This window comes from Lipomyces arxii (genome assembly GCF_038497795.1).
Source record: "Lipomyces arxii strain Phaff 12-163 unplaced genomic scaffold V1512scaffold_8, whole genome shotgun sequence".
Classification (NCBI taxonomy): Eukaryota; Fungi; Ascomycota; class Lipomycetes; order Lipomycetales; family Lipomycetaceae; genus Lipomyces; species Lipomyces arxii.
Window position 1 is genome coordinate 140925 of NW_027117707.1, and position 24938 is coordinate 165862.

Consider the following 24938-nt stretch of genomic DNA (forward strand, 5'->3'; position numbering starts at 1 on the left):
ATCAACCCCCTTCATTGTCCTGTCTGTATATGCGAATTTCAGGGGTAGTTCAGGGCAAGGGCAGCAGAATTTTAAAGCCCTAATCCTTATTGATGAGAAGTCAAAGATTGAAGCGAAAGTTCATTTTTGGGCCCCCTTTCGATTTCGTAGACTCGACAGTCAAGTTAAAGCATTTTTCTTCTCTTTCTTTTTTTTTTGTTGATCCCAGTCGCGTTCATAGACGCGTGTTTGAAAATAGTAAACAAAAGAAATGACGGTACGTGATAATTTAGTTCAATGGCTTTAGGAAGAAGCGATCATGTGAAGTGCTGACCTGAAAATAGTCTGCAAATGGAGTAGTTACTCCACAAGTCATCGCTGTTAATGATAAAACAAGAATTTTGTGTGTTGCTGATGTTAGAGGTACTTCTTGCTATTCTACTACTGTTTACTTCTGATCTGACACTTATGGTCTTTTAGGTCAACTGTCAATCCTCAATCAGTTAGCGAAAACACATAACGCGTCTTGTATTATCCATACTGGTGATTTTGGCTTCTATGACCGAGAAAGTGTGCCTAAAATTACAGACAAGTATGCTATCAAAGCAATGGTTTGTAGCTGCATCTAACGATTGCAGGACCCTGCGTCATGTCGCTCAGTATTCACCGCTCTTAGACGCAAGATCATTACCTCAAGAGTCACAATCACTTCGACACTATCTCAACTCTCGTCCAATCTCTCAGCTCTACCAATTCATATCTGGCGAGTCAAAGTTCGACGTCCCAGTCTACACTGTTCACGGCGCATGTGAAGACGTGTCTGTGTTAGAAAAGTTCAGATCCGGTGAATACAAAGTGCCAAACTTTAGCATTGTCGACGAACATTCATCGAGTGCTATCGACACAGGTACTGTCAAGTTTCGCCTGCTCGGTCTTGGTGGCGCGCTGGTGATGCACAAGCTGTTTGACAATGGAACTGGCCGGACAACTATTGCTGGCGGAGGCGGTACAACTTGGACCACTCTGCTTCAAATTGGCGAACTTATTGATACTGCTGCTCGGGTATTTGATGAGACAGAGACTAGAATCCTGATTACTCATGCCTCACCGGCAAGGGAAGGCATACTGGCACAATTGGCCTTGTCGCTAAAAGCCGATTTTTCAATCTCAGGCGGGTTGCACTTCCGATACGGGTCAAGTTACAACGAGTTTGCAGTCAATCCAACGTATGACTATTTTCGCGGCAAGTTGGCAGGTGCTCGCGCGCAGTTTATGGACGTGTGGGATATCGTCAAAAATGAAGTTCAACCAGTCATTGCCAACAACGTCACGCAGAAGCAATTGATTGACAACGCGTTGTCTGTGATTGATAAAATGCCAGTTAGTGCGCAGGCTACGTCTGAGCGTGAAAAAGAACGAGAGGAGATTGCAAATATCGGGTTTAGAAACATGTGGCACTTTAATCTGACTGATGCGTCATACGGAAGTTTGGTGCTGGATGTTAACGACGGAAAGATTGGGATTGAGAGCAAATCAGAAGGATTTAACTTCAAGTACAGACGACCGGGCACTGGGTCTCAGACTGCTCCGTCGTCTGCGTCAGCACAATCGAAGCCACCAACCAAGTCGGGGCAGCCAAGGAGATCATCACCACCAGCCAGGAACGGCGTAGCATCTAAACCATTTGACGCGTCTACAAAGCCGCAGGCTAGCACGACTCCAGCACCGACAGAGCCTACGACTTCACCGACGTCGCTGCCAAGCGCGGACAAGCCAATAGAGCCAGTAGCACAAGCTGCAGTAACCGAAATCTCACCGAATGAAACTCCAACAGATAAAATTTCTGAGATTCCACCTCCTCCTGGTGAAGTTGCCAAGCCAGAGGACGCACCTGCGACTGTTCGCCGTCCAGGGTTGTGGGTGGCAAGGGCAGACGATTCTGAAGACGTTTTAAAGACGTATTTTGCGGCAGAAGATCAGCCAAATATCACTTCTGTTCAAATTCGACTAGCGCAGACTGGCAAGAAATTTGCGTACGTGTACTTTGACACGCAGGAAAATGCCAATCTTGCGCTACCTAGAGTCGACCACGAGAAGCTTGGGAAGGTGACTGTAATTAATGACAACGCTGCGCGGAGCGGACGCGGTTTCACAGGAAGTACTCGGTCGTCCACGTCATGGGCTCGGCCAACCGGCGCAGAAGGTGACGCTCCACCTCGACGAGACACAATGCATTCGCGTGGCCGGATCAGTGGCGGAAGCAGGACGATTGGCCGTGGCCGAGGCATGCGTGGCCGAGGAGGTTATAACAGTACAGTCGAAGGCAGTAGTGAAGGCTCGTCACCGTCAGGTCCTTCATCTGGTTCTGCGCCGTCATCAGCAGCTCCAGCTGCATCGACACCGACAGCTGCGCATTCGGCTGAAGCTTCATGAATTGTATAAAAACCAGAACAAGGAAAATAGACTAAGTTATTTTTTTCTTCTCTTATATTCTGCATTGCATCTACCACTTGTATGAATTATGTGGGTTGAGTTGCTTATTATTGTGTAATCATGTTCAAATGCTTGCTTATTTTGTGGACTAGCATGTTCCTTTTTTTAGTCTCTTTTTTACGTGTCATTCTTTTATTGGTACGGTATTACGTATATTTATTTTGTATAAAGTCCAATTTGAATGGTATTAAGTATTTCGAGCGTAGACTAATGTGCTGATAAATACGCATGCAGTGATTAAATATTTGCACAGTGGTCCCGAGTCAAAACAATTTCTCGGGATTTTACGTAAAACTTCACGACACGACACCAAACCAAAATATGGCAAAGAGTTAGTTGTTTTATAGTTCAGAAAAGAAGGTAATTCTAACGAAATAGAGCAAAGAGGGCGTTTGACGATCGTGAAGCTCGTGTCGACTGCGACGGGATACATAAAATCTATGTATAGACTACGACAAGCACCGCCAATGGTTCAGATCAGATACGATCCGCTTGGTTAGTAGAAAATCTGTTGATATCGAACCGGATTTTGGGACTGACAAGAATAAAAACAGCTAAACGACATGTTCTGTTTGAAGAGTCAAAACGACGAAGAACAGGTGACACGAAGGTGTTTGGGTTTGGACGTCCGTATAAAGACAACTAGCAGCTTTGCATAGTGTTTCTGTATATATGGAGTTATATTGGGGATTGTCTTTTGTGTATATATAAGTTTGATGAATTAAAAAAGTTCATTTTTATCAATATTAACTTTACTTTTTTTTTTTGCATTCATATACACACATCCTATTCATTTCGTTATTTTTTTGGCTCAATTGCACCAATTCCTCAAATCCACGTTGAAAAGGACAGAGCATGGCACGAACGCACAAAAACCAATGATAATCAAGACACCAAAACGCAAATCAAAAAAAAGAACCTATAGACAATTTTGAAAGGTAAAAACATAGAAAGAAAGAATTAAAAAACACCCCGCTAGACAAATGAATGCTGAAGATGTCTATGAGTACTTTTGAAGAAAGTCCTTGTGAAATGCAATAAACCTTTTGACGTGATCTTCACCAGGCGCCAGAAAGGTGGTCCGGAAATGATATGTACCGTCCTTCTGGCCAAACCCGGACCCAGGAACAACGCAGATACCAGTCTGTTCGAGTAGCTGCAAGCAATAAAACTCGTCCGGCTCGGTTTTTAGCCGGTTGGCGTCCTTAATGGCTCTTGGCGGTAGGTGGATGGTTGGGAATAAGTACATTGCGCCCTGTAATGTTAATTCAATCTCGTTAATGTAAAATGTGAAATACTCACCATTGGTTCCTGGCACGAAATTCCGTCCAGCTTTTGAAATGCGTTGAAAAGAGTGAACGCACGCTCTTTAAGTGCTTCATAAACAGTGTCATACTCCTTTTGATACAATGCATAGCTCTCATCACCAGGCCTTGGTGGGTTAACCATAAGCTCAGTAAGGACCTGGCCAGACACAACTGGACATAGTGAAATACTGATAAGCTTGTATAGTTCCTCCAAAACTTGGTCGTCGATGCCAATAAGCTCCATATAGCCACCGCGTTGGCCACACTCGCCAACCATACCCTTACTAGTACTATGCAATGACGCCAACTCGACATCGTCATATAGACCAGGGAAGTCTCGCTGTAACTCGCGTAAAATCTTCTTAAACGAATGAAATTCGCCTTCGTATACATTTGTTTGGTACACTTCGTCGGCAATGATAAGAAATGTGTGTTCTGCCGCAAGCTTAATGATATCGCTAATTTCATCCCGTGTGAGGCAAGAACCAGTCGGGTTACATGGGTTAATGACAACCATGGCTCTGAGATCAACGCCTTTGGCAATGCTACTCTTGACAACAGTCTCAATGTATACAGTGTCGGTACCCCAACATGTAGACTCGTCCAACAAGTATGGGACTGGAGTCGCATTCTCGATTGCCAACGATGCAGAGTACAGCGGATATTGCGGAACAGGGATCATGACACCGGTCGAGGGACCATTGCAAATTGTTGTCAACAAAGAGCTAACAGCACTGGAGGCGCCGCCGGCAAGATAAATGTCGTTTGCATCTGCAGGGAACGAGTCACGCTCTGACCAGTGTTAAAACCAAATTTTCGTACGAAAAGCAACATAAACTATACATACCAGCAATGAAATTGGCAATTGATTGTCGAATGTAAGGTACACCTTGAGATTGAGAGTAAGCGCCAAGTGAACCGATCTCTTTCAGCAGGACACGTGAGCGCTCGATAGCGTCTTGAGGAAAAATTTTGGTTGCATACTCGCTATCCAAAAGCTGAGGATACTGGACTAAAGACAAAACCTGTCTGAAAAAAGTGATTGGCTTTTGGTCCATTGCCTGTGGATTTCCAATATTTGAGTTGACAATCTCACTGAAAGGCAACGTGATGTCGCCTTTTGCAAGCCGGTCACGCAACTCTTCGGCCCGGATGGCAAGTCTTCCACGAACTGCATAGTCAGCTTTTCTTAAGAATTGGTTCATTGACTCCAGCGTAATCGCTTTCCGACGAGCAACTGGAGAAGTGACAGGAGAAGTGAGAATGCCATTTGACTGTTGAAGTGGTGAAAACTTGTCTGTAGTAGTCGGGGACACGACTGAAGACCTCATAGGAGCAGCAGCCGCGGCGGCCATATTTGAATAATCACGATTAGAGGGTTTGAAAGGAGGAATATACTGTGTTGTTGTAGTTGTTAAGACGGCAGTTGTTGCTGAGCCATGCCGTGACAGAGACCGGATGGGATTATTTGGTGGCATAAAAGGGAAAAAGAACCAAAAAAGTAAAGTTGGAGCCGAGAAAAAAAAGGTGCTCTTGAACAAAGAAAAGAAAAGAAGAGCACAACAAGCCGATAGAAAACTTATAAAAGCAATTTATTATATTGTTCGAAGCAGAATAAGACTGGAATCTGAAGAGACCAGATTTCTAGAATAGAAAATTATTCCTCTTAATAAGCTTCTCTCTCAAATCAATACTGGCGAAATCTAACAAAACGAGTCATATTTTGCGGTCGTATTCTGGGTATCATACTACAGTCTGATGCATCTATTATAAACGCATTTATTACTCCATAAGAAGCTATTATATCACAGTGTAGATAAGGTTCATATTTATCGGCATTAAAAGCCGTTGTGTACAGTGGTATAAACCTTAATAGCCTGTCGATATAACTCGGTGAATCATCGGTGAGTTTTTTCCTTTAACTAAAGTATAGTCTACTTTGTAATTTATTGTTGATAACAAATAAATTACATAATTTATGATTAAAAATAGTCAAAATGCTTAATATATTACGTCAATAACTCGTCGTGCTGTCAAATAGGAAATACCAGCAAGATTCGCTTATGTAGTGCTAATTGATGATCGTCCGTCAAACGTGACATTGTCTTACGCTTAAATTGTTTTGACCCATCACAGCTTTCCCATTCGTGATGCCCCGTCAAGTCGAATCACAGTTCCATTCACGATCCCATTTTCAATCACTTCAGCTGCCATTTTTGCAAACTCAACTGGTTGACCGAACCGTCGAGGGAATTCAAGCATCGCACTTATCTTTTTTTTTGTCTTTAAAGGCATCGGAGCAGTCATATTTGTTTCGAATACCCCTGGCGCTAATCCTACTACACGTATGCCCCATGGTGCAAGATCGCGCGCCATTGGAAGTACCAGACTAGCTACACCGCCTTTAGATGCTGCATAGGCTACCTGACCTGTTTGTCCTTCATACGCCGCAACAGATGCGACCAATATAATCACACCCCTTTCCCCGTCATCGTTTAGCGCAGATTCCGGCAACTTTGCAAGTTTTGCTGCAACTTGTACGCTGAGAGAATAAGTCCCAACCAAATTGATGTCTACGACCGATCGAAACATATCAAGAGAAGCTGGCTCCCCTGCTCGGTCAATTGTCTAATGATTAAGTAAGTTTGGGTATTCTTATAAATCAATTTAATTTACTCTTGATGCCCAAGAAACTCCAGCAGCACTGACGAGACCGCCTAACGGATATCTAGTGGTCTGAGTCCATTGCTCAATTGCATCAACTGCATTTGATAAATTCGATTCATCAGCGACGTCGGCAGTAAAGAACTGTACAGACGCAGACTCAAGCCTTTGTTTAGTAGTGCCTGTATTGCGGTCAAGAACAGCAACATGGGCACCGCGACTGACTAACTCTTGTACTGTAGCCAAACCCAGTCCTGCCGCACTACAATTTCTTTAGCTTGTTCCATTGTTGTAGCGCTTAAGTCATGTAATACTTACCCGCCAGATACAATAAAGGTTTTTCCAGATATACCCATGAAGTATTACAATGACTGTGATTATTCAATTTACATAATGATTAGTTGTGGTAACTGCAGCGTACAGTATTGCAAATTTGCGGGGTCGCCGTTGTCGGTCAGGGCGGCCGGTATAAAGTTAGAAGCACAGAACTACGTCATCGATCGACCGCCACTCTCGGCACACGCTATTTTCTCGGGATGAAGGTTGTACTGTACAGTTCAACGTCAATGTCGCATAAGGTTCCGGCGGCTCCGAAGAACTTTTGTCTCGTCCTTCTGTCGACGTCAACGCCAGAAATGAGTCGATGTGCTTCTACCGTAACGAGATATACCTGCTCAACTGTTCGCACCCTTAGTCCCTTAAATACCGCAGTCCGTGCCTCGTATCTTCCTTCTTCCCTAGTCACCCACTCTCACAATAATTCTACAATGGCTTCCACACACGCTACTGGTCTCGGACCACTTCCTACCGCTGCTCCTACTTTGGCGCCTCACGTTTTAGATCTGTTCTCGCTCAAGGGAAAGGTCGCTTCAGTCACCGGATCATCCTCTGGTATTGGTCTCGAGGTTGCTCGCGCTTTCGCTCAAGCTGGTGCCGATGTTGCTATCTGGTACCACGGAAACCCCAAAGCCATTGAGAGAGCTGCTGCAATTGCTAAGGAGTGTGGTGTGAAGACTAAAGCATACAAGTGTGCCGTCACTGACAGCAAAGAAGTATGGAGATTTTATATAAATTTGGTGAAAAGAGCCTAACAGTCTTTTTTCAGGTGGAAGCTACAGTCAAGCAAATTTATGAAGATTTTGGTGGACTTGATATCATGGTCGCCAACGCTGGTGTCCCATGGACTACCGGCCCTATGATTGACGTTGAGGGCGATGCCGATTGGGATAAGGTTGTTAACACCGACTTGAACGGAGCCTACTACACTGCCAAGTACGCCGGACAGATCTTTAAGAAGCAAGGTCATGGATCCATGATTTTCACCGCCAGTATGTCGGGTCACATTGTCAACATTCCTCAGATGCAGGCTTGCTACAACGCGGCCAAGGCCGGTGTTCTCCACCTCTCGCGATCTCTCGCTGTTGAATGGGCCGGATTTGCCAGATCAAACACTGTCTCTCCAGGGTACATGCTTACTGAGATCTCTGACTTTATCCCCCATGAAACCAAGCAGAAGTGGTGGCAGTTGATCCCCGCTGGACGTGAGGGAATGACCCGCGAGCTAGTAGGTGCTTACCTCTACTTTGCTTCGGATGCTAGCACTTATACTACCGGCGCCGACCTCGTCGTCGATGGCGGATACTGCGCTCCTTAAATGTTTATCATCACGGTCATAAAAAGGTTTCTAGACTTAGAGACTGTGTATAAGTTGGACTAAATGGTCCAATAGAGTATTATAGATAGTATTATAGATGTTAACATAAATTTTATAAGCATTTTACTTATCTAGCAATCTATATTACACGTGCGCCATTCGGTGTATCACCGTCCACCCCCAGCAGCGATATTCTTCCGTCACCTACTTTATCCACTCCTAGTACCAATACCTCGCTCTTCACACTCGCAATTCTTCTCACGCCCAAATTAACCGCGGCAACAATCTGCCGACCCACAAGCGCGTCAGCTTCGTAATGGTGTGTGAGTTGCGACGAAGATTTCTTAATTCCAATTGCTTTACCAAAATCAATCGTTAGCACGTACGCCGGCTTGCGTGCCTTTTTGTTCAAAACGGCACTCAGAATCGTGCCTATCCGTAAATCAATTGCGCCAAATTCGTCAGGCCCTGCTTCCGGCAAAACCGGTTGCAGCGACGATGGCCTTTCGTGACCGGTGACTACAGTATTATTGACCGCCTGCTCGACTTCAGGTTTAGGAACTTCAGAACTCGTCATTCGTAAATTAATTACTCTAGACAATCTAAAAATGTAAGATGTACGCGTAGAGATGCAACAAATCGCGTGGTTCAAGGCGCTAACCATGCAATTCCTTACACGAAGGAAGTTGATCCTCCTATTTCTAACCTATATTCACTAAAATTATCATTCATTTCGTCGAAATCATTCAACATTGAATCTATTAGACAATGTCACGTGATATATTGGCTAAATCAGGGTTAGGCCTTTTAGTCTTAGCTCTTCACGACTCTTGTGAACATAAAGCAATCACGAACCTCAATCAAACAAGCATATTTTTCACGACGCTTAAAAATGTCGAAACGGCGGCCAACAACTCAAATAAATTCACAAACTTACAATGTCGACAGAGTTGACGACAGAGATGGATACGGAGACGATCGTCATGGCCTACCTGAAATACCTGAAGCGGCGACACCGCAAGTCATGGCGACTAGAAAGTAAATATTTTGCCAATTCCGCGGGATTACACGATTTCTTAACTGTTTATAGAATTTTACAGCCACGGTCGCGGAGATTAAACGGGTCTGCAGCTTCGTCACCTGTTCCAATGCCTCCACCTTCAAATCCATTTCAAAATATAAGTTCTGCTACTCCACCACAAAATGGTGCAAATCCCTTTGGATTTCTGTCACAATCTCCCACACCTGCGCCAGCATCAACGCCAGCGCCAGAAGAATTAAACAAACCCTTCTCATCTACAGAATACGTGAAGTTTTTGAAAATCCGAGCTTTGAACGAGAAGTTCAACAGTTGCATAGCTGACGGCATGGCAAAAGACGCGCTTGGAGATCTTCGCGTTTTGTGCAAGTCATACGTCACGTTTTTCGAACGAATTGAAACCGAAACAAAAGAAGCTGCCAAAGCTGCTGCAGATTTTGCCGCACTGCAAGAAGAACCTTCAGCTACTTCTTCAGCTACTCCTTCACTTGCTCCTGTTTCTGTCCCCGTGCCTTCTACTCCAAGCTTTTTTAAACCAGCGACTCCTGAGGTGCCTGTATTTGGTAGTACGCCAGCGCAAGTTGCGTCTGACAGCACTAAACCAGCTACACCCGCGTTTGCGTTTGGTTCCACTATATCAACACAATCTCCTAAGCCTTCTGCCCCACCCGCGTTTTCATTCGGGTCGGAGTCTTCATCATCGTCTTCGTCAGCAGTAGAAACACCTAAACCCGCTACGCCTGCGTTGGCGTTTTCTTCGTCTGCACCGACTTTCAGTTTTGGTGCACCTTCAAAATCTACGACCCCTGAGTCGGCTACAGAGAGCAAAGAGCGGGAAGAAATAAAAGCTGCACCGGTGGTTGAGGAAGATTCAGGCACAAATTCAGATTCAGACGACGACACAAAAATTGAAGGTCCGTCTTTTGTTGCGGCTGATAATTTGTTGAAAGCTACAGACTCGCCATTTAGTTTCAACGCTCCAAAAGCAGCTTCTTCTGCCCCAACCAATGGCCCTACATTTTCATTCAGCGCTCCTACTACAAAACCTAGTAGCAGCCCGTTCAAGTTTGCTGTGTCGTCTTCTAGTCCAGCATCGCAGTCCAAGTCTACAAGTGACGTGTCTAGTTCAGTAAAGTCATCAGTACCATTAAACTTCGCTAAGCCAAGCCTGGAACCGCCTCCTGCCTCAGAAAAAGAAGAGCCAGCCAAGTCTGCGTTTTCATTTTCTCCGCCAAAATTCCAATTTGGAGCGTCGAGCCTTACGGCTTCCAAGCCATTAGACAGCGAAACAAAGTCTCTGAAGGCCAGCACACCTCCTCCGAGCGAAGCTGCCGCAACCGGTAGTCCAATGAAGTTCTCGAGTCTAGGTACCAGCGGTGCTTCTGCTGGGATAAGCCCGTTTAGCTTTACGACCGCTAAGACCGATACTGGTGCAAGCCAGCCGTTCCAGTTTGGAGTCTCAGCACCGACAGACAACAACATCTTTACTGCCATACCGAAGCCAGCTCAAGCTGAAAACGAGACCGAAAGCACGCCCAAGCCTGCTACGCCTTTGTTTGGTGGGGACAAAAGTCTTTCGACGGAGAGCAGTACTCCTAAATTTTCTTTTGCTGCCCCAACTTCTGCTGCAGGCAACTCGGCTTTTGGCGGTAATACCTGGACCCCCGAAAAGGGCATCAAGTTTGGAGCAGACAAGAGTGCGACAGAAAATAAGCCGCTCAAGACTGAGTTTAACAATCCGTTAGGATCGACTCCGCCATCTGCCACACCTGGTCAGTTCTCTTTTGGAAGTTCTAAGCCTGGGCCTGTTGGATTTTCTTTTGGATCAGCACCAAGTTTCGGGTCATCCAACAATGGTTTGGTTTCGGCTTTCGGATCGAGCGCGCCAGTGTTTTCAGTACCGAAACCGTCTGCTCCGACAAGTACGAATACTAGTGCTGAAGAAGGCGACGCAGAACCACCAATGGAGCAGATTGATTTGTCTGTAGAGAAAGGTCCTGGAGAAGAAGACGAGGATGTTTTAGACACTGGGCGAACAAAAGTTTTTAAATTCAAGACTGCTGCTGATTTGAGGAAGGAGCACGGAAGTGATACCGACAAGGAAGGAAAGCCATTTAAAGACTCGTTTGAGCTGGTCGGATTGGGTAACTTTCGCGTGCTGAAGCACCAGACTACAGGCAAGACTAGAATTTTGGTTAGAGCTGATGGTTCGGGTCGAGTACTGATAAACATCGGACTTCGACCCAGTATCAATTATTCTGCAGCTGACGGACGTGTGCGGGTTGTAGACTTTATCTCGTCCGGCGAAGGTGTGTCTTACATTTTAAAGGTCAAGACTCAAGATATGGCCGAGAAGCTCAAGGACACGCTTGAGGCGAATAAAGGTGCATGAGGTGATAAATATAATGTGAACAAGACAGAGTAAAACGATTTCAAAAAGCTTTCATAACTTTGAATTTGCATTGCTGGATTTTGTTTTTAAGTGGTACATGGTCTCACATGGTCTCACATGGTCTCATGTCTCAAATCTCAAAACTGATTTTGTGTATTTCTACGGTACAATGTAGTATATTTGACAGATGAGTTTTATATTACGTTTACTCTGCTATACTTGCTTTCTCCAGCGACCGCGCTTTCTTGTACTGCCAATAGTTTTCGCGTATGGGATCGTACGTCTCGGAAAGCAGCGTCCAAGCCTCTGACGCTTTTTCAAACTCGAGTTTGGCGACGTAGATGTCGGCCAGGACAGCGAGCGCGGGGGCAGATGTCATGGTGTCGACCCCGATGTCTAATGCTGTGACCGTGCTTGGTAGTTTTGCGAGACTCGTACAGAAGTCTTCAATGTCCGTGATTGAGCGCTTGGTTTGTTTTAGTAAGCTATATCGTTAGAAAAGGAAGATGACTTGGTCAGTGATATGTACCCGAGAAAGTAGTTCCACGCGCTGGCATTTTGCGGGGCACGTAGTATGGCGTTCTTTACATATCTGTCATGTCAGCATCAGCCAGGCGACAATTTTGAAGCGCATACAGAATCTCCTCATCGACTTCGTATTGTTCTGGAACGTTATTCTGACCGAAAAACACGTAAAACCGGTGATTCCACGCGGAGTTATTCCGCACGTCCCGGTCAATCATCGAGTCTGTATACTGCATTTCGCTAAACCACAGTCCGAACCGCTTCACGACCCATTTCCGATACGCCCAGACGTGATAGTTTTTGGTATCAAGATCTAACATTTCTGCCGTGTATGATAGCTCGCGTACCGGGTCTTCGTGCTTGTCTAGTATAACTTCTCTGTGGTTCCTGGCTCGTTAGTTGCGCGAGAACATGTGCTGTAAATTGTAAATGTACCAGACTTGATAGTTTTTGGGAAACTTCTTACTAATTTTTTCAATCCAAAGTAACTCCTGCTCCAGATCCTTGTTCAAAGCAAATAATATCCGTGTCCGATACGTCCTATTCATCGATTAATCCCTACCCTTGAACATCAGAAATTTCAACTCTTACCAGACAGTGTAATGCGCCGGGTTCATCATGATCAGATCTTCCGTCAATTGCAGCGCACGTTCGGAAAACTCTTCAACAGCCATTACTGCACGCAAGTATGCCATTGCGACTTTGTACGGCTCAAGGTACGCAATAGCGGCCAGCGGATTCTTGCCATCTTCTTGATCTATGGGAACAATGTCGTCCCATGAATACTCTGACTCGTAGGCCATCTTGTTGCAAATTTTTAGCAGACCACCGCCGTGCTCAAAATATCTGTTTTATAGTAAGATTGTGTTTAAACGACTCGGACTAAATTGACGGATCAAATTCGAACTAAGCTAATTTACGATTGTTCTCGAGGACAAGCCTAAGTCTTTAAACCTTAATTTACCCCTAATTGTCCGCACCAACCAAACCATCGCGACTATACTCGATCGTCTATTTTATTTGTATATATATACAATAGCGTAACACAACCAAAACATTACCAATCAACCAGCAAGTTTCTCGAACGCAAACGCAAGATAAAACCCTACTATGTTAGATAAAACCCTTTGATATTTTCAGTGATAAATCATACCTGCTGCTTCCCTTTGATCGCCTTCAATTCCGTATGAACCATCACTCTTGGTAACTCCCATCCGACGACAAATGTCAAATAGTTCTGGATGCTCACTAGTTTCGTCGTCAAACACCTCGTGAAAACCTTTACGATAGACCAGTTCCAACTTGTAGTCTTCTGCCATTCTAGAATCATTTAGCAGCAACACTGAATCTCAGCAACTTAACGTACGCTCGGAAAATCTCGAACGGGACAACGTATTCAGGCACGTCCTCAACTGCGTCCTCTAAAAAAAACAAATATCTATGTCCATACGGCGGCGAAAAGCGTCCGTTTCGAGGCGGATCGTCGAAAAATCGCACACTGTAAACCGAATTACCCCACTCTTTTTCACCGGGTGGCAGTTTGTCAATATGCTCGAGAATGACGTCCGAATTCGGGATCGTGCCAATAAACTTGCCGCCACGGCGCAGTGACTTTGACACGTTTTCCAGCATCTGCCGCGCTTTGGCTTCGGTCTCAAACGCATAGTGCATGCAGAATTGCATCGTCACGACGTCAACTGGAAACACAGAGTAGTAGAGATCTCGTGGTAAAGTCGCTGTCAGTGGCAGCTACAATTACATTAATAGCTGCTCATTTCAAACATTAAACTGACGTACCCCAAATGCGTCACCAGCAAAAAACTCAGCCCAAAACCGCTTTCGACGCATACTTCTAAACCGACCCTTTGCCTGATCTATAGACACGTCGGCAACATCAACTCCGACGTATCCCTTTATATTTGCAATATCCCATTTCAGTAAATCTCCGCCTTTACCGCATCCCATGTCCAGCACCAAGTCATCCCGACTGGCAAACCTCTTTATCAGAACAGACTTTATGAAGTTGTTGAACGACTTCAGCTTAATGATGGGCGATTGCTGTCGCTGCCCAACACCATTCTCAGGACGTGCATTATAATGCTGTCTGACAACTGAGTCCACCGAGCGTCGCGCAAGCTCTGTCTGTGGTCGTTCCGAATTTACTACTCGCCGCTTAACGTCTTCTTTCTCACGATCATCGTACGGTCGCCGCGCTGCCGCAGATGGACGCTTCAACTTCCGTGGCGGTGATCGTGGAGGTGACGTCGGCTCAACCTGTGGCTCACTGCTTTTCACTTCGCTTGAACTGGGCCTCTTTGGCCTTTCTTCAGCTGATTTGCTAGGTGATGCACTAGTTTCTATTTTCTTCACGCCACCGTCTGACTCTAACGTTGATTTCTGTATTTCATTCTCTTTTTGCTCTCCGACAAACCTGTCAACAACATCGCCCTTCTCAGCACCAGCCATTGCTAATGTTCTTTGTGTATATAAACCCTGGCTTTCGTTTACTGTCACCGCAAAACACATTAAGCAGCTGGTCAGTGCGTCATAACGTCAACACCACCAACAGCGTCAATAAAACAAAATATCCCTTTCGTCACTCGCTTGGCACTTTTGGCAAGTCGTAAACCTGCCAACAAAAAAAATTTACGAAGCTGACAATATTACAAAAATTAGTGCTTGATAGGGGAGTCGAACCCCTGTCGCGTCCTTGGGAAGAACGCATGATACCGCTACACTAATCAAGCAAAACCGAGAATATTAAAGCAACTGCCTTTAAGAAACTAAGGTTTGTGAAAAAAACCGCGCCTTTTCTTTGTTAGGGGCTCAATTGGTTTTTTAATTCATTTTTAAGTAGATTTAAAGTGATTTGAATGTCGTTCTATAGACGTGTTATTTGTATCGATTACTTGCGTAGTGACGTAGATAGCCAAATTCTGCCCTAGGATTATGAATAGCTTACGAGTAGCATATTTAAATCAATATTAAAAACTAAAAGACGAACGCGATAAATCGCAAAACGAAATAGTACAAATACATAGACTAAGCATGGCAACAAGTACGCTTTACAAACTTCCTAAAACACAAAGGATATTCAAATGGCAAGCATCTAACAACTCTACTGGTCGTCCTCGAGAGGCATCTCGTCCTCATACTCAATCTCTTCGTCCGACACGGTAGCTTCCTGGTACTGCTGGTACTCGCTGACAAGGTCGTTCATGTTCGACTCAGCTTCTGTGAACTCCATTTCGTCCATACCCTCGCCGGTGTACCAGTGTAAGAAAGCCTTTCTTCTGAACATGGCAGAGAACTGGTCCCCAATTCGCTTAAAGAGCTCCTGAATAGAAGTAGAGTTACCAACAAAAGTGGCGGCCATCTTCAATCCCTTGGGAGGAACAGCGCAGAGAGCAGTCTGGACGTTGTTTGGAATCCATTCAACAAAATACGCAGAGTTCTTTGTCTGAATGCTTCGCATCTGATCTTCGACCTCCTTAATAGAAACCTTACCTCGGAAGAATGCACCAACTGTAAGGTACCGTCCATGGCGAGGATCGGCGCCAGCCATCATGTTCTTTGAGTCAAACATTTGCTGTGTCAGTTCAGGAACACTAAGTGCTCTGAAAGACTTTGAGCCCTAGAGATGTTAAACCGAAACAAATGCAACTGATTGCATAGCTTACGACTGCAGTCAACGGAGCAAATCCAACCATGAAAAAGTGAAGACGAGGGAAAGGAACCATGTTGACAGCCAACTTGCGCAGGTCACTGTTCAACTCACCAGGGAATCGAAGAGATGTGGTGATTCCCGACATCACAGCTGAAACGAGATGGTTCAAGTCACCATACGATGGCTGTGATAGCTTCAATGTACGCGAGCAAATGTCATAGAGAGCCTATAGCTTTAAAATTTATCGGCACAATAAGTTCACATAGCTAACCTCGTTGTCAATGCAGAAAGTCTCGTCAGAATTCTCAACCAACTGATGAACCGAAAGAGTGGCGTTGTAAGGCTCAAGAACCTGTTCCAATTTAGCATGCGGCAAGTTGAATCAGCAGACTACATACGGCGTCAGAAGTTTTTGGTGAAGGGACAACAGAGAATGTAGCCATCATTCGGTCGGGGAACTCCTCGCGAATCTTGGAAATCAAAAGAGTACCCATACCAGAACCGGTACCACCACCGAGGGAGTGTGTGATCTGGAACCCCTGAAGGCAATCACAGCCCTCTGCTTCTCGGCGAACGACGTCAAGAACTGAATCAACCAACTCAGCACCTTCGGTATAATGACCTTTGGCCCAGTTGTTTCCGGCTCCAGATTGTCCAAAAACGAAGTTATCTGGTCTGAACAGGTTGCCGAAAGGACCACTGCGGACAGCATCCATAGTACCAGGTTCCAAGTCAACCAGAACTGCACGAGGAACGTACTTTCCTCCAGAAGCCTACTCTCATTAGACCAGAGATTTCAAACAATTTAAACCCGCGTACTTCGTTAAAGTAAACGTTCAAACGCTCAAGCTGGATATCACTTGTTCCACGGTAACTGCAATCATGTCATTAGCCGCCCGGTTAACCAGCGCGTGTACATACGCTCCTGAACCATCGATTCCATGCTCATCACTAATAGTTTGCCTGTATGTTTATAAGTTCCATCCTTTAAAAACTCCTCAATTGGTTGGCATACCAAAATGCGGCACCCTAATGCTGATTAGTATTTCTTCTATCAACAAAAATGCAAATTAATAAGATTCTACTAATTTGCCCCACAACAAGCAATCTAGACATACAATCTGGTTTCCGCATTGTCCAGCAGATAAATGAATCTATATTTTCTGTTAGATACTGTTTCAACATGCAAATATAGACCGATCGAATAGGGGAAAGCCTGTGATCGACGCGTCTTACAATTTCTCTCATTGTGATCCAAGTAAGCAATCTGGATGACCAGTATTAATATCAACAATTAAATAAACACTACCAATATCACTAACTAAGCAAATGTACAATGTCCTTTTAGCGGGGCTATTTAAACCGGTAAGAGTAGTGAGAAGATTGTTGTGAGAATTGAAGAAGAGTGAACGAACCAAGGGGCTTCTCACTAACTAACTTTATTGTTTTGTTTACTTTTCGTTCGAATCATCTCGCGTCAAGTTACCCGGCTGTAGAAATCATAACACTGTCTTATGTAATAATGTTTATATATACAAAAACATGTTTATGTTATACAGATGGAAGGAATTATACATACTCAAAGAACAGCGTCTATGTAGGAATAACAGACTCGTCATCGCCGTCACTTACATCTCCGCCCACTTCCCGACACCATTTATATACCTTTGCCCGAAATCTATCAGCCCTTAACAGCCCACTCCTGATTTTGTAAAGAGATCGTATAACTTCTTCTCCTCGTTGCGCCGCCATCTGGGCTAATTGTCTTATGTCTTGCGCTGTATCTGCGGGGAAGCCAAAGTCGCGGTCAATTTCGAGTTTGGGCAGAGCAAAAAAGTCTTCTTCTTCGTTGGCGCTCTGGTTTCGAGTGACTCTTCGAGTAGGATGCAATGTTGCTTCCTTCAATTCAGAATCTTCATGCTGATTTTCGTTTTCATTCCGTCCGTTTGCTCCGTTGCCGTTGTACTCCTGCTGTTCACTTTTTACTCCGTCCGCGAATGCGCTGGCCTTTCCATTAGCTACCCCATTTCCATTTCCGTTTCCGGTAGCTGTGCCGTTTTGATTTGCATCAATCTCGCTCAGCATCCTTTCTCCGTCATGATCGTACATTTCTGGAAGATTGAGATTGTGGTCTCTGATGTAAGAAGGGTCGTCACCTAAGAAAGCAGCTAATAGTCGATTTATTTGTGTTAACTGCTTCTGTTCTGTGCAAATAAGATCAAGTGCTCGGCGTGCAAGCGTTGATAGTGTTGTTCTTGTGTATGCTCGAGAAATTCCCGGATGTGTAGGTAACTCTGAGGGATGTCCGATAGGTGACAGGATAGCTAGACACCAGATTAGTAGTTGCTCGCAGTAGAAAGTACAAACACAATCACAAACCCTCTAAATCGATATCAGCATATGGATCGTCCTCGTCATAACCGTAATCTTCGTTTGGGTCTTCGCCATTTGTATATTCATCTTCACTCTCATCACCGTTGCGATTGTGCTTCTTAAGGCTTACAACCGTTCTTCTCTTGTTTGCATATTCAACAGTTTGTGGATGCTCGCCTACTCCATAAAAAAGTCCTAGCTTTCCTTCATGTACCGTTCTAGCTTTTCGCTTTAACTTTCGACCTCTATTTGATGTCGCTGCACCTATTGACGAGTCTGAGTCTGAGGCTAATTTTTGGGTACAATTAGAACACTGAATGATCATGTTTATGAAAAAAAAACTTACCATCAGCAGGTCGCGCTAAGGCCTCTTTAAACCGACTATATTGTTTCTTTAGTTGAACGTTCACACTATCTGACGCCAATTTAGACTTACTAAATCTCTTCGGCAATTCGCTGATCGACCATTGATTTACCGATTATTCACCGCAATAGATTCTAATATTTTGTACAGATCTAGACCACAACTGTACATGCGTTACACTCTCAGTTCGACCGATATTTGCAATTTTTCGAGCTATGAGGTGTTCATTGAAAGGTGTGCTCATTCGAGCAGTGCCTAAAGTGAAAAACACAGGGGGCAAAGCAAGACCAAACTCTAAATTGAACTTTACTCGGTAATACTACCTGAGCGTACTCACATACTCGATTTGATACAATTTTAGTGAACAGTGAACAAACAAAAGTCATGAATTGATTTTATTGTATTATTTCCAGAATAGATACTAGTTAGCATACAAAACAGGCTTCACATTGATCAACTCGGAATAGAACAGCTCAAGTGATTGTAAGTCTGATTTAGCTGCAAATAGACTCTTTTTAACTGACAATTGACTAGACCACAAGGGCTAAAATGGACTTGTATCCACCTGAATATATATGCCACAATCTTCCCTTGATGCTGGTGAGTGGCCTCACATCCACGCCATCATCTCCAGCCCCGGGACTTACATTCTCCGATTCAACTTCACCAAGAGTATCACCTACTCCAGACACATCATTACCCAATGGACCACAACTGCTGAAAGCATTCACCGAAGGTGCAGAAGGTCATGTCTGGGAGAGTAGTGCTCTTAAATCTGAACGCAAAGCTGCGGCTCCTGTGTATAGAGTATTGGCAGTACCAAAGGTTTGAAATTACGATTGTAGTCTCATAACTGAACAGTAATACTAAGAGATATATTATATAGAACTTCCAGTTGCCAACAAAAAAAGCTAGTCCGTTGTCGCCAGCTTCGGTCTCGTCATTCTCGTCAACAACAAAGCAAACAGTACAGCATTCGACTTTATCTCCATTGTCGACGGAGTCTCCTCTTTATCCTGATGGTATTATGAACCAATTCTGGCTGAGAAAATACCGCAATTTGCTCCCTTCTGTTTTCGTCAGCGTTCATGAAATATTCACAAATACTGAAGACACTCAAGTCAAGCTAAGTCATGACAACGATCTTATTAAAGAGATCAACGAGCACAGAAAGCAAATGGCGGCTCGAAATGTTAAACTCGCAATTGTCATCGTCAGTAGCCGAACTATCTTACAAAACATTGATATTAGTGATCGGGTGACATACCTTCGTCGAACAACAGGCATGGATGCGCGAACTGGGCTGTTCTTTCTTCCGCCAGGTTCTGATATTCAAACATTTGTGAAGGAGTAAGTGTTAAGTATCTACCAAATTTCACACTAAAGTATTTAAGACTAAAAGGCGCACTGTATCCTACAGCATTGGATTTCTACGGTGCATTGTTAAAGCACGCCAGACGAAAACGCGGACACACTCCCTCTCCATCAAGTTCGGCTCTGCCCACTTCTAGTCAGCTTGATTTAGCTGGATGGAACATAAGGTATGAATTCAAGCAGGCTGTTTTTGCGGAGTATAAACAGGAAATCGATGTTGCGATCAAGTTATATGGGATTGTGTACGAGGCTTTACTAGAATTTTTCGACTCCATTCCGGTCGACAGCTTTCGCTGGAATGAAGCTCGTATGTTGCTGGACATTATAGCATTTAAGGTAATTCCCAATTTGTTTAAGGCTTCAAAGGCGCATGCTAAATACTTTTCAGATTTTGAAATGCAATCTGTATCAAAATCAACCGATCATGGCCCAAAAAGTTTTCAATGTTCATATGGAAAGTGTCACAGCGCTAGTACAAAAACGATTTTCCACACATGACACATACTGTTACTACGCATGGAGAGCACGGCAATATCATATGCTGGGTCAGTTGTTGGACATGGTACCTGAGGATATTTCTCCAAGAAATAGTTCATTTGCTAGTGTTGGGACTGGCATTGTTGGGTCGGACTTTCCGTCGGCGAACGTATTGCATCATTCCGGCTTCCAATATCTTTATGCAGCAGCAGCTACTGTTGAACGAAAAAACCGAGCATTTGACACTGATACAGGTGCTAGTGACTATTATTTGGTCTCACCTCCAGAACAGGAACAGAAATTTGATCACACAGCCTTGTTGTTGCATTTACTAGAAAGTGCTTATTCTAGATTTAAAAGAGACGACGAAACACAAACTCGCACGCAAGCATACATTGCTTACGAAATATTTCAAACATACTTTAAGAGCAATTCGTTTGTTGACGCATTGAAGTATTTTCATCTTTCAGTGCCGCAATATAGAAAGGAAGGCTGGTATTCGATTTTGGGCAGCATGTTGGCTGATGCCATCACAGCTGCCAAACAGACAGAAAATAAAGAAGAATTAATTAAGTTGCAGTTTGAAAGTATATCAAGAGGTATGATTGAAGATGATTGCACTGGCTCTGGCTTATTAACTTGTCAGATATTCCGTGGAATCCAGAGATACCCAAGATTTCAAAGTTTCTTGACAGTGTGAGTGGAGCAGAAGAGGAGAAACTTGAGCTGCAGTTCGAGTCTGGTAGTATTACGCCGTTTGGTAAGCAGCAATATAAAATGCTTTGCGTGTTGTCCCCTGACGTTGTAGTCGAGGCGCATTTCGCATTTATGGTCCACGAAGCTCACCTGGCTTCCTCTGTGGACGCTCAATTGAGTCTACGTTTTTTACAAGCGCCTCAATTAGGGCCCATAGATTTATCATCTATTCAGATCAACTTTACACGAGGACTGAAATCCGTTGTCATTACAAACGATTTAGAAACAACTGGCGCCACTCCTAGAGTTCAACATCTGAAACTGACAGATGATGGCAATTTGAATATTTCAAAAGCTCGCTTGGTATTTGAGACGGACCGAGTTTGCACTTTACAATTTTCTTTGGCTTTAAAGACTTTGGGATTTACTGAGGTAAGTTTACTCGCAGAACTTGTTATTGGCTAGTCTGAATTCTGAATAGGCGTCATCTGTCATATTAACCTTTGTGGGAAACTCGTTTGTAGCTAAGGTTGCTCTAGACTTGGCAGACGAAACGGTATCTAGTGAGGCAATAGCTATATGGATGAAAGAAGGTAAAATTCTTTTTTGATTTGTTCTACCTTGCTCTAATCTCTTTGCCAGTTAAGGGACGACACGTCTCTCAAAGATTCACAGCTCCAAAGCCGCGATCAATAAAGTAAGACCGATGCTATACTTCACATTGCATGAATGTTGATTGTTGCAGTGTGATTCCAAAGCAACCCCATATAGATATAGTGCCTGGCTTCAAGGGTCCCGCTTATGTCGACGAGCAGGTGGTAATCCCTCTCACAATCACCAACCGAGAACAAGAAAACATTGACGTTACACTTAGCGTGACCGTTCAAACCATTGAGGAGCAGCCTCGTAAGTATTTGGATTTTACCTGGTGCTACGGCTCTGATTGATGATGTAGATCCGTCGGTTGCATGGGTTGGTAAAGAGCCCAAAGAACTATTGAAGCTTGGCCTTATGCCTGGTTTAGAGGTGGAAACAGCTGAATTCTCGATCGACATGCCTAGCGAAGTGTCTGGTTTGATTGTAGAAATTGTTGCTACATACTACTTGGAGTCAGAGCCAGGAGTTGAGATTGTCAAAACACAAAGCCTTGATCTGCCTGTGATACTACCATTTCAAGTTTCCTACGATTTCGCACCAAGAATCTACCCTAAGAGATGGCCAAGTCCGTTTTTCATTTACGATTTGGAGTCGCATAGCCCACCAATCACGCGACGATGGTGTTTGTCTGCCACGATTGATGCTGTCGACTTGAAAAATCTCAAAATCCACGACTATGAGTTCGATATCACAAATGCGACCGGAATTGAATGCAATATATTGCACGAAGGGCCAAAGATGTTTGTTCAGGATGGAAATGACTTGTCGGACGTTTATGAGCATGACTTTGTAATGGATGTTACGAATAGTGACGTGACTGAGAAGCGAATTGCTACAGCCGATGCGCAACTGGTCTTGTCATGGAGTCGTACAAACGGTAACGGCAGCACTGAAACACAGCAAAATCTGTTTAAATTACCAAATTTGAAACTGACAATTCCACTGTTGGAACCTAGAGTGTTGATGGATGTTGGCTCAACGTCTCCAGAAAATGTACATCTAGTGTACTTTATCGAAAACGCAACGAGTCACATCTTGACGTTCTCTGTAACTTTGGATTTGAACAACGACATGTCGTTATCATATCCTGTTCGGCATCAGCTACGTCAACAGTCATACTCCAAGGAAACGATTCTAGACGCAACCGCCGAAGGCGCAGCCAAGAACCCGGCACAACAGGAAAAAGGTCCGTTTCAGCACACGAATTTTGGATATGAAGGGGCAAAACAGATTGGTGTACGCGTGCTTCCGTACAGCACGCGCAAGCTCGAGTACAGTTTGCTACCGCTAGCAGTCACGTCGGGCTGGCAGAGAGTTCCGTCGCTCAGAGTGTATGATACTCATTTTAAGAAGAGTTTAAGCGTGTTTCCTGCGACCGACAAACTAAGAATTGACTTCAGAACAGGAGCCGTTTATGTCAATATCTCGAAGACACAACCCGACGAGAAATAGAATATATGCTGTACATAGTTACCACACAATGCCATTGATTTTTCAAACAAAAAGTAGGAATACTTAAGATAGCAAATTTTTTTATTACACTGCAACAACTGCCAAGGTCTCATCTACTTTACACACATCTAGTACTCCTCACCCTTTTCCTGCTTTGCCCGTCCATATTTTTTCAGTCTAATAGCTTGGACAGCAATGAATCCTGTAGCATCAGTAGGCTGGAAGTCGCCAATCTCGTCCATGGAGCTCTCGCTGGCATCGTAGAGCTTCTCAGTTTCGCTAGATCTGCCCAGGACAATAAAGTTGCCCTTGTAGACCGCGCATCGGACCTGGCCATTAACGTTCTTCTGGGAAGCAGGGATCATGGATCGGACGTACTCGCACTCAGGAGTGAAGTACATACCGTTGTAGAGCTGCTTGGAGTAGGTGGTGGTGACAAACTGGTCACGGATAGCACGGACCTCACGGTCCAAGACAAGGCCCTCAAGATCAATGTGAGCGGATCTTAACAGGGTGAGACCGGGAGTCTCGTAGCATCCACGAGACTTAAGACCAATAAATCGGTTTTCGACAATGTCGATACGGCCGACACCGTTTCTGCGAGCAATGGTGTTCGCAGTTAAGAAGAGCTCGACCGGGTCGGTAACCTCCTTGCCATCCTCGTAAATGAGCTTCACTGGCATACCCTTCTCGAAAACGACGGTAAACTTCTCGGGAACATCGGGAGCATCTTCGGGGTCGACGGTGAGCTTCCACATGTCTTTTGGAGGAGTGGTATCAGGATCTTCTAAAATACCAGCCTCAAACGAAATATGCGCCAAGTTCTCATCAGTACTCCATGGCTTAGCAGCGGTCTGCTGGACTGGGATACCCTTCTCGGCAGCGTAAGCGAGCAGAGCAGAGCGACCAGCGAAACGGTCGAAAAATTCGGGCAATCTCCAGGGTGTGATGCACTTGATGCTTGGCTGTAGAGCGTAAAATGCAAGCTCGAATCGGACCTGGTCGTTACCCTTTCCGGTGCAACCGTGGGTGACAGCAAAACAGCCTTCTTCCTGGGCAACCTTGATCTGTGCACGAGCAATGACTGGTCGGGCAAGCGAAGTTCCCAAAAGGTAGACATTCTCGTAGATTGCGTTAACCTGAATAGCTGGGAAGCTATGAGATACCTTAATAATTGTCTATCTGAATTGCACAGTATTGTCTTACCAAAGCTCCTCGACAAACTCCTTGCGAACATCAACCAAAACGTACTTGGTGGCACCAATCTTCAAGGCCTTGGCACGAGCAGCTTCAAAGTCCTCCTCTGATAACATGTTAGCTTGTTAAAATCCTTCACGAACCACGATTGACTTACCTTGACCTATATTGGCCATGAAGGCAATGACTTCGTATCCTTGCTCGAGAAGCCACGCCAAAATGACTGAGGTATCCAAACCGCCAGAGTAAGCGAGGCAAACTTTTCCCTTTGACATTATTTTGAGTAGTGTGAGAATAGAAATTAATTGAAGAAGGCACAGTTGAAGCTAAATTATAAAACTCGAGCCACAATTTGCTTCCAATGTACTAATATGTTAGCGTATAAGATCATTGTAAAATCAATGCCAAAAGAAATTGGGCGGTATAGTTACCTTTTGTTACAAAATTGTCAAAAGTTGAATCGAATCCGATATATTTTTTTCATCCGAGCCTCGTTCGAGATGTTGACTCACAGGCAATTCAAACCTAACCCTGGAGTCAAGAGAATGGTCTACTGGACAATATGAGTCCTCTTTTTTTTTTCCTTTTTTTTTTTCTAACCTTGCAAGGCCTGTAAGTTACTAGATCG

The 24938-nt window shown here is 44.3% G+C and overlaps 13 protein-coding genes and 1 non-coding gene across 14 annotated transcripts; 5 read left to right on the forward strand and 9 right to left on the reverse strand.

Annotated features, from left to right (window-relative positions):
- Positions 1-139: 139 nt before the first annotated feature.
- V1512DRAFT_263030 (uncharacterized protein) lies at positions 140-2666 on the forward strand. The gene is made up of 4 exons (XM_066916409.1): positions 140-256; positions 324-402; positions 460-571; positions 618-2666. Exons 1-4 carry the CDS (start codon positions 251-253, stop codon positions 2410-2412), a joined length of 1992 nt encoding a protein of 663 aa, XP_066771331.1. The 5' UTR covers positions 140-250; the 3' UTR covers positions 2413-2666.
- Positions 2667-2734: 68 nt separating this feature from the next.
- Positions 2735-3218, forward strand: V1512DRAFT_263032 (mitochondrial 54S ribosomal protein bL33m). The gene is made up of 3 exons (XM_066916410.1): positions 2735-2803; positions 2851-2967; positions 3027-3218. Exons 1-3 carry the CDS (start codon positions 2794-2796, stop codon positions 3116-3118), a joined length of 219 nt encoding a protein of 72 aa, XP_066771332.1. The 5' UTR covers positions 2735-2793; the 3' UTR covers positions 3119-3218.
- V1512DRAFT_263035 (pyridoxal phosphate-dependent transferase) lies at positions 3219-5455 on the reverse strand. Its single transcript, XM_066916411.1, has 3 exons — positions 4627-5455; positions 3775-4571; positions 3219-3727 (listed from the first exon to the last, which is right to left on the reverse strand). The coding sequence occupies exons 1-3, from the start codon at positions 5255-5257 to the stop codon at positions 3473-3475; spliced, it is 1683 nt and encodes a 560-aa protein (XP_066771333.1). The 5' UTR covers positions 5258-5455; the 3' UTR covers positions 3219-3472.
- A 315-nt stretch (positions 5456-5770) lies between these two features.
- Positions 5771-7098, reverse strand: V1512DRAFT_263036 (3-hydroxyacyl-CoA dehydrogenase). The gene is made up of 3 exons (XM_066916412.1): positions 6762-7098; positions 6456-6705; positions 5771-6407 (listed from the first exon to the last, which is right to left on the reverse strand). Exons 1-3 carry the CDS (start codon positions 6797-6799, stop codon positions 5910-5912), a joined length of 786 nt encoding a protein of 261 aa, XP_066771334.1. The 5' UTR covers positions 6800-7098; the 3' UTR covers positions 5771-5909.
- A 112-nt stretch (positions 7099-7210) lies between these two features.
- Positions 7211-8097, forward strand: V1512DRAFT_208121 (uncharacterized protein; the record flags this gene model as incomplete). The annotated part of the gene is made up of 2 exons (XM_066913429.1): positions 7211-7495; positions 7549-8097. The coding sequence occupies 2 exons, from the start codon at positions 7211-7213 to the stop codon at positions 8095-8097; spliced, it is 834 nt and encodes a 277-aa protein (XP_066771335.1).
- A 139-nt stretch (positions 8098-8236) lies between these two features.
- On the reverse strand, positions 8237-9129 carry V1512DRAFT_291311 (uncharacterized protein; the record flags this gene model as incomplete). The annotated part of the gene is made up of 3 exons (XM_066918251.1): positions 9035-9129; positions 8774-8884; positions 8237-8699 (listed from the first exon to the last, which is right to left on the reverse strand). The coding sequence occupies exons 2-3, from the start codon at positions 8848-8850 to the stop codon at positions 8237-8239; spliced, it is 540 nt and encodes a 179-aa protein (XP_066771336.1). The 5' UTR covers positions 8851-8884; positions 9035-9129.
- V1512DRAFT_238880 (uncharacterized protein) lies at positions 8948-11943 on the forward strand. The gene is made up of 2 exons (XM_066914191.1): positions 8948-9135; positions 9188-11943. The coding sequence occupies exons 1-2, from the start codon at positions 8990-8992 to the stop codon at positions 11526-11528; spliced, it is 2487 nt and encodes an 828-aa protein (XP_066771337.1). The 5' UTR covers positions 8948-8989; the 3' UTR covers positions 11529-11943.
- On the reverse strand, positions 11704-12954 carry V1512DRAFT_286629 (uncharacterized protein). The gene is made up of 5 exons (XM_066918085.1): positions 12645-12954; positions 12489-12593; positions 12165-12440; positions 12058-12120; positions 11704-12013 (listed from the first exon to the last, which is right to left on the reverse strand). The coding sequence occupies exons 1-5, from the start codon at positions 12854-12856 to the stop codon at positions 11734-11736; spliced, it is 936 nt and encodes a 311-aa protein (XP_066771338.1). The 5' UTR covers positions 12857-12954; the 3' UTR covers positions 11704-11733.
- A 64-nt stretch (positions 12955-13018) lies between these two features.
- On the reverse strand, positions 13019-14759 carry V1512DRAFT_291314 (mRNA capping enzyme-domain-containing protein). Its single transcript, XM_066918252.1, has 4 exons — positions 13851-14759; positions 13420-13802; positions 13207-13373; positions 13019-13158 (listed from the first exon to the last, which is right to left on the reverse strand). The coding sequence occupies exons 1-4, from the start codon at positions 14577-14579 to the stop codon at positions 13118-13120; spliced, it is 1320 nt and encodes a 439-aa protein (XP_066771339.1). The 5' UTR covers positions 14580-14759; the 3' UTR covers positions 13019-13117.
- Positions 14730-14800, reverse strand: V1512DRAFT_t40. Its single transcript has one exon. It is a non-coding gene; the product is annotated as a tRNA-Gly (tRNA).
- Positions 14801-15021: 221 nt separating this feature from the next.
- On the reverse strand, positions 15022-17126 carry V1512DRAFT_263052 (beta-tubulin). The gene is made up of 9 exons (XM_066916413.1): positions 16957-17126; positions 16839-16874; positions 16736-16749; positions 16642-16683; positions 16540-16594; positions 16119-16493; positions 15992-16072; positions 15734-15946; positions 15022-15687 (listed from the first exon to the last, which is right to left on the reverse strand). Exons 1-9 carry the CDS (start codon positions 16966-16968, stop codon positions 15172-15174), a joined length of 1344 nt encoding a protein of 447 aa, XP_066771340.1. The 5' UTR covers positions 16969-17126; the 3' UTR covers positions 15022-15171.
- A 1-nt stretch (position 17127) lies between these two features.
- Positions 17128-18701, reverse strand: V1512DRAFT_225491 (RXT2-like protein). Its single transcript, XM_066913821.1, has 4 exons — positions 18530-18701; positions 18440-18474; positions 18100-18381; positions 17128-18044 (listed from the first exon to the last, which is right to left on the reverse strand). Exons 1-4 carry the CDS (start codon positions 18559-18561, stop codon positions 17314-17316), a joined length of 1080 nt encoding a protein of 359 aa, XP_066771341.1. The 5' UTR covers positions 18562-18701; the 3' UTR covers positions 17128-17313.
- On the forward strand, positions 18649-23163 carry V1512DRAFT_225493 (Gryzun, putative trafficking through golgi-domain-containing protein). The gene is made up of 11 exons (XM_066913822.1): positions 18649-18940; positions 18992-19282; positions 19344-19807; positions 19852-20167; positions 20220-20907; positions 20955-21068; positions 21117-21436; positions 21486-21597; positions 21647-21701; positions 21750-21910; positions 21960-23163. The coding sequence occupies exons 2-11, from the start codon at positions 19007-19009 to the stop codon at positions 23111-23113; spliced, it is 3660 nt and encodes a 1219-aa protein (XP_066771342.1). The 5' UTR covers positions 18649-18940; positions 18992-19006; the 3' UTR covers positions 23114-23163.
- On the reverse strand, positions 23126-24775 carry V1512DRAFT_263066 (argininosuccinate synthase). The gene is made up of 4 exons (XM_066916414.1): positions 24742-24775; positions 24468-24676; positions 24320-24416; positions 23126-24268 (listed from the first exon to the last, which is right to left on the reverse strand). Exons 2-4 carry the CDS (start codon positions 24583-24585, stop codon positions 23242-23244), a joined length of 1242 nt encoding a protein of 413 aa, XP_066771343.1. The 5' UTR covers positions 24586-24676; positions 24742-24775; the 3' UTR covers positions 23126-23241.
- Positions 24776-24938: the final 163 nt, after the last annotated feature.

Bases quoted from the DNA above. Each gene is read 5' to 3' on its own strand.
- V1512DRAFT_263030 (XM_066916409.1), top strand. The intron at 403-459 runs GTACTTCTTGCT...ATGGTCTTTTAG, and splicing joins GTGTGTTGCTGATGTTAGAG to GTCAACTGTCAATCCTCAAT. The intron at 572-617 runs GTATGCTATCAA...TAACGATTGCAG, and splicing joins GTGCCTAAAATTACAGACAA to GACCCTGCGTCATGTCGCTC.
- V1512DRAFT_263032 (XM_066916410.1), top strand. The intron at 2,968-3,026 runs GTTAGTAGAAAA...GAATAAAAACAG, and splicing joins GATCAGATACGATCCGCTTG to CTAAACGACATGTTCTGTTT.
- V1512DRAFT_263035 (XM_066916411.1), bottom strand. From the start codon at position 5,257: ATGCCACCAAATAATCCCATCCGGTCTCTGTCACGGCATGGCTCAGCA. The intron at 4,572-4,626 runs GTATGTATAGTT...AACACTGGTCAG, and splicing joins AATTGCCAATTTCATTGCTG to AGCGTGACTCGTTCCCTGCA. The intron at 3,728-3,774 runs GTGAGTATTTCA...TTAACATTACAG, and splicing joins TTTCGTGCCAGGAACCAATG to GGCGCAATGTACTTATTCCC.
- V1512DRAFT_263036 (XM_066916412.1), bottom strand. From the start codon at position 6,799: ATGGGTATATCTGGAAAAACCTTTATTGTATCTGGCGG. The intron at 6,706-6,761 runs GTAAGTATTACA...AAGAAATTGTAG, and splicing joins ACCTTTATTGTATCTGGCGG to TGCGGCAGGACTGGGTTTGG. The intron at 6,408-6,455 runs GTAAATTAAATT...CTTAATCATTAG, and splicing joins GAGTTTCTTGGGCATCAAGA to ACAATTGACCGAGCAGGGGA.
- V1512DRAFT_238880 (XM_066914191.1), top strand. From the start codon at position 8,990: ATGTCGAAACGGCGGCCAACAACTCAAATAAATTCACAAACTTACAAT. The intron at 9,136-9,187 runs GTAAATATTTTG...AACTGTTTATAG, and splicing joins CAAGTCATGGCGACTAGAAA to AATTTTACAGCCACGGTCGC.
- V1512DRAFT_286629 (XM_066918085.1), bottom strand. From the start codon at position 12,856: ATGGCCTACGAGTCAGAGTATTCATGGGACGACATTGTTCCCATAGAT. The intron at 12,441-12,488 runs GTACATTTACAA...CTAACGAGCCAG, and splicing joins CCCAAAAACTATCAAGTCTG to GAACCACAGAGAAGTTATAC. The intron at 12,121-12,164 runs GTATGCGCTTCA...CTGACATGACAG, and splicing joins GAAGTCGATGAGGAGATTCT to ATATGTAAAGAACGCCATAC.
- V1512DRAFT_291314 (XM_066918252.1), bottom strand. From the start codon at position 14,579: ATGTGTTTTGCGGTGACAGTAAACGAAAGCCAGGGTTTATATACACAA. The intron at 13,374-13,419 runs GTACGTTAAGTT...AAATGATTCTAG, and splicing joins CCGTTCGAGATTTTCCGAGC to AATGGCAGAAGACTACAAGT. The intron at 13,159-13,206 runs GTATGATTTATC...CTAACATAGTAG, and splicing joins CGATCAAAGGGAAGCAGCAG to GGTTTTATCTTGCGTTTGCG.
- V1512DRAFT_263052 (XM_066916413.1), bottom strand. The intron at 16,073-16,118 runs GTATGTAGTCTG...AAATTGGAACAG, and splicing joins CACCAAAAACTTCTGACGCC to GTTCTTGAGCCTTACAACGC. The intron at 15,688-15,733 runs GTAAGCTATGCA...TAACATCTCTAG, and splicing joins TTGCTCCGTTGACTGCAGTC to GGCTCAAAGTCTTTCAGAGC.
- V1512DRAFT_225491 (XM_066913821.1), bottom strand. From the start codon at position 18,561: ATGGTCGATCAGCGAATTGCCGAAGAGATTTA. The intron at 18,382-18,439 runs GTAAGTTTTTTT...CCCAAAAATTAG, and splicing joins CTTAGCGCGACCTGCTGATG to CCTCAGACTCAGACTCGTCA. The intron at 18,045-18,099 runs GTTTGTGATTGT...TCTGGTGTCTAG, and splicing joins TGCTGATATCGATTTAGAGG to CTATCCTGTCACCTATCGGA.
- V1512DRAFT_225493 (XM_066913822.1), top strand. From the start codon at position 19,007: ATGGACTTGTATCCACCTGAATATATATGCCACAATCTTCCCTTGATG. The intron at 19,283-19,343 runs GTTTGAAATTAC...TATATTATATAG, and splicing joins GAGTATTGGCAGTACCAAAG to AACTTCCAGTTGCCAACAAA. The intron at 21,911-21,959 runs GTAAGTATTTGG...TTGATGATGTAG, and splicing joins AACCATTGAGGAGCAGCCTC to ATCCGTCGGTTGCATGGGTT.
- V1512DRAFT_263066 (XM_066916414.1), bottom strand. From the start codon at position 24,585: ATGTCAAAGGGAAAAGTTTGCCTCGCTTACTCTGGCGGTTTGGATACC. The intron at 24,417-24,467 runs GTAAGTCAATCG...ACATGTTATCAG, and splicing joins CATGGCCAATATAGGTCAAG to AGGAGGACTTTGAAGCTGCT. The intron at 24,269-24,319 runs GTAAGACAATAC...GGTATCTCATAG, and splicing joins GAGTTTGTCGAGGAGCTTTG to CTTCCCAGCTATTCAGGTTA.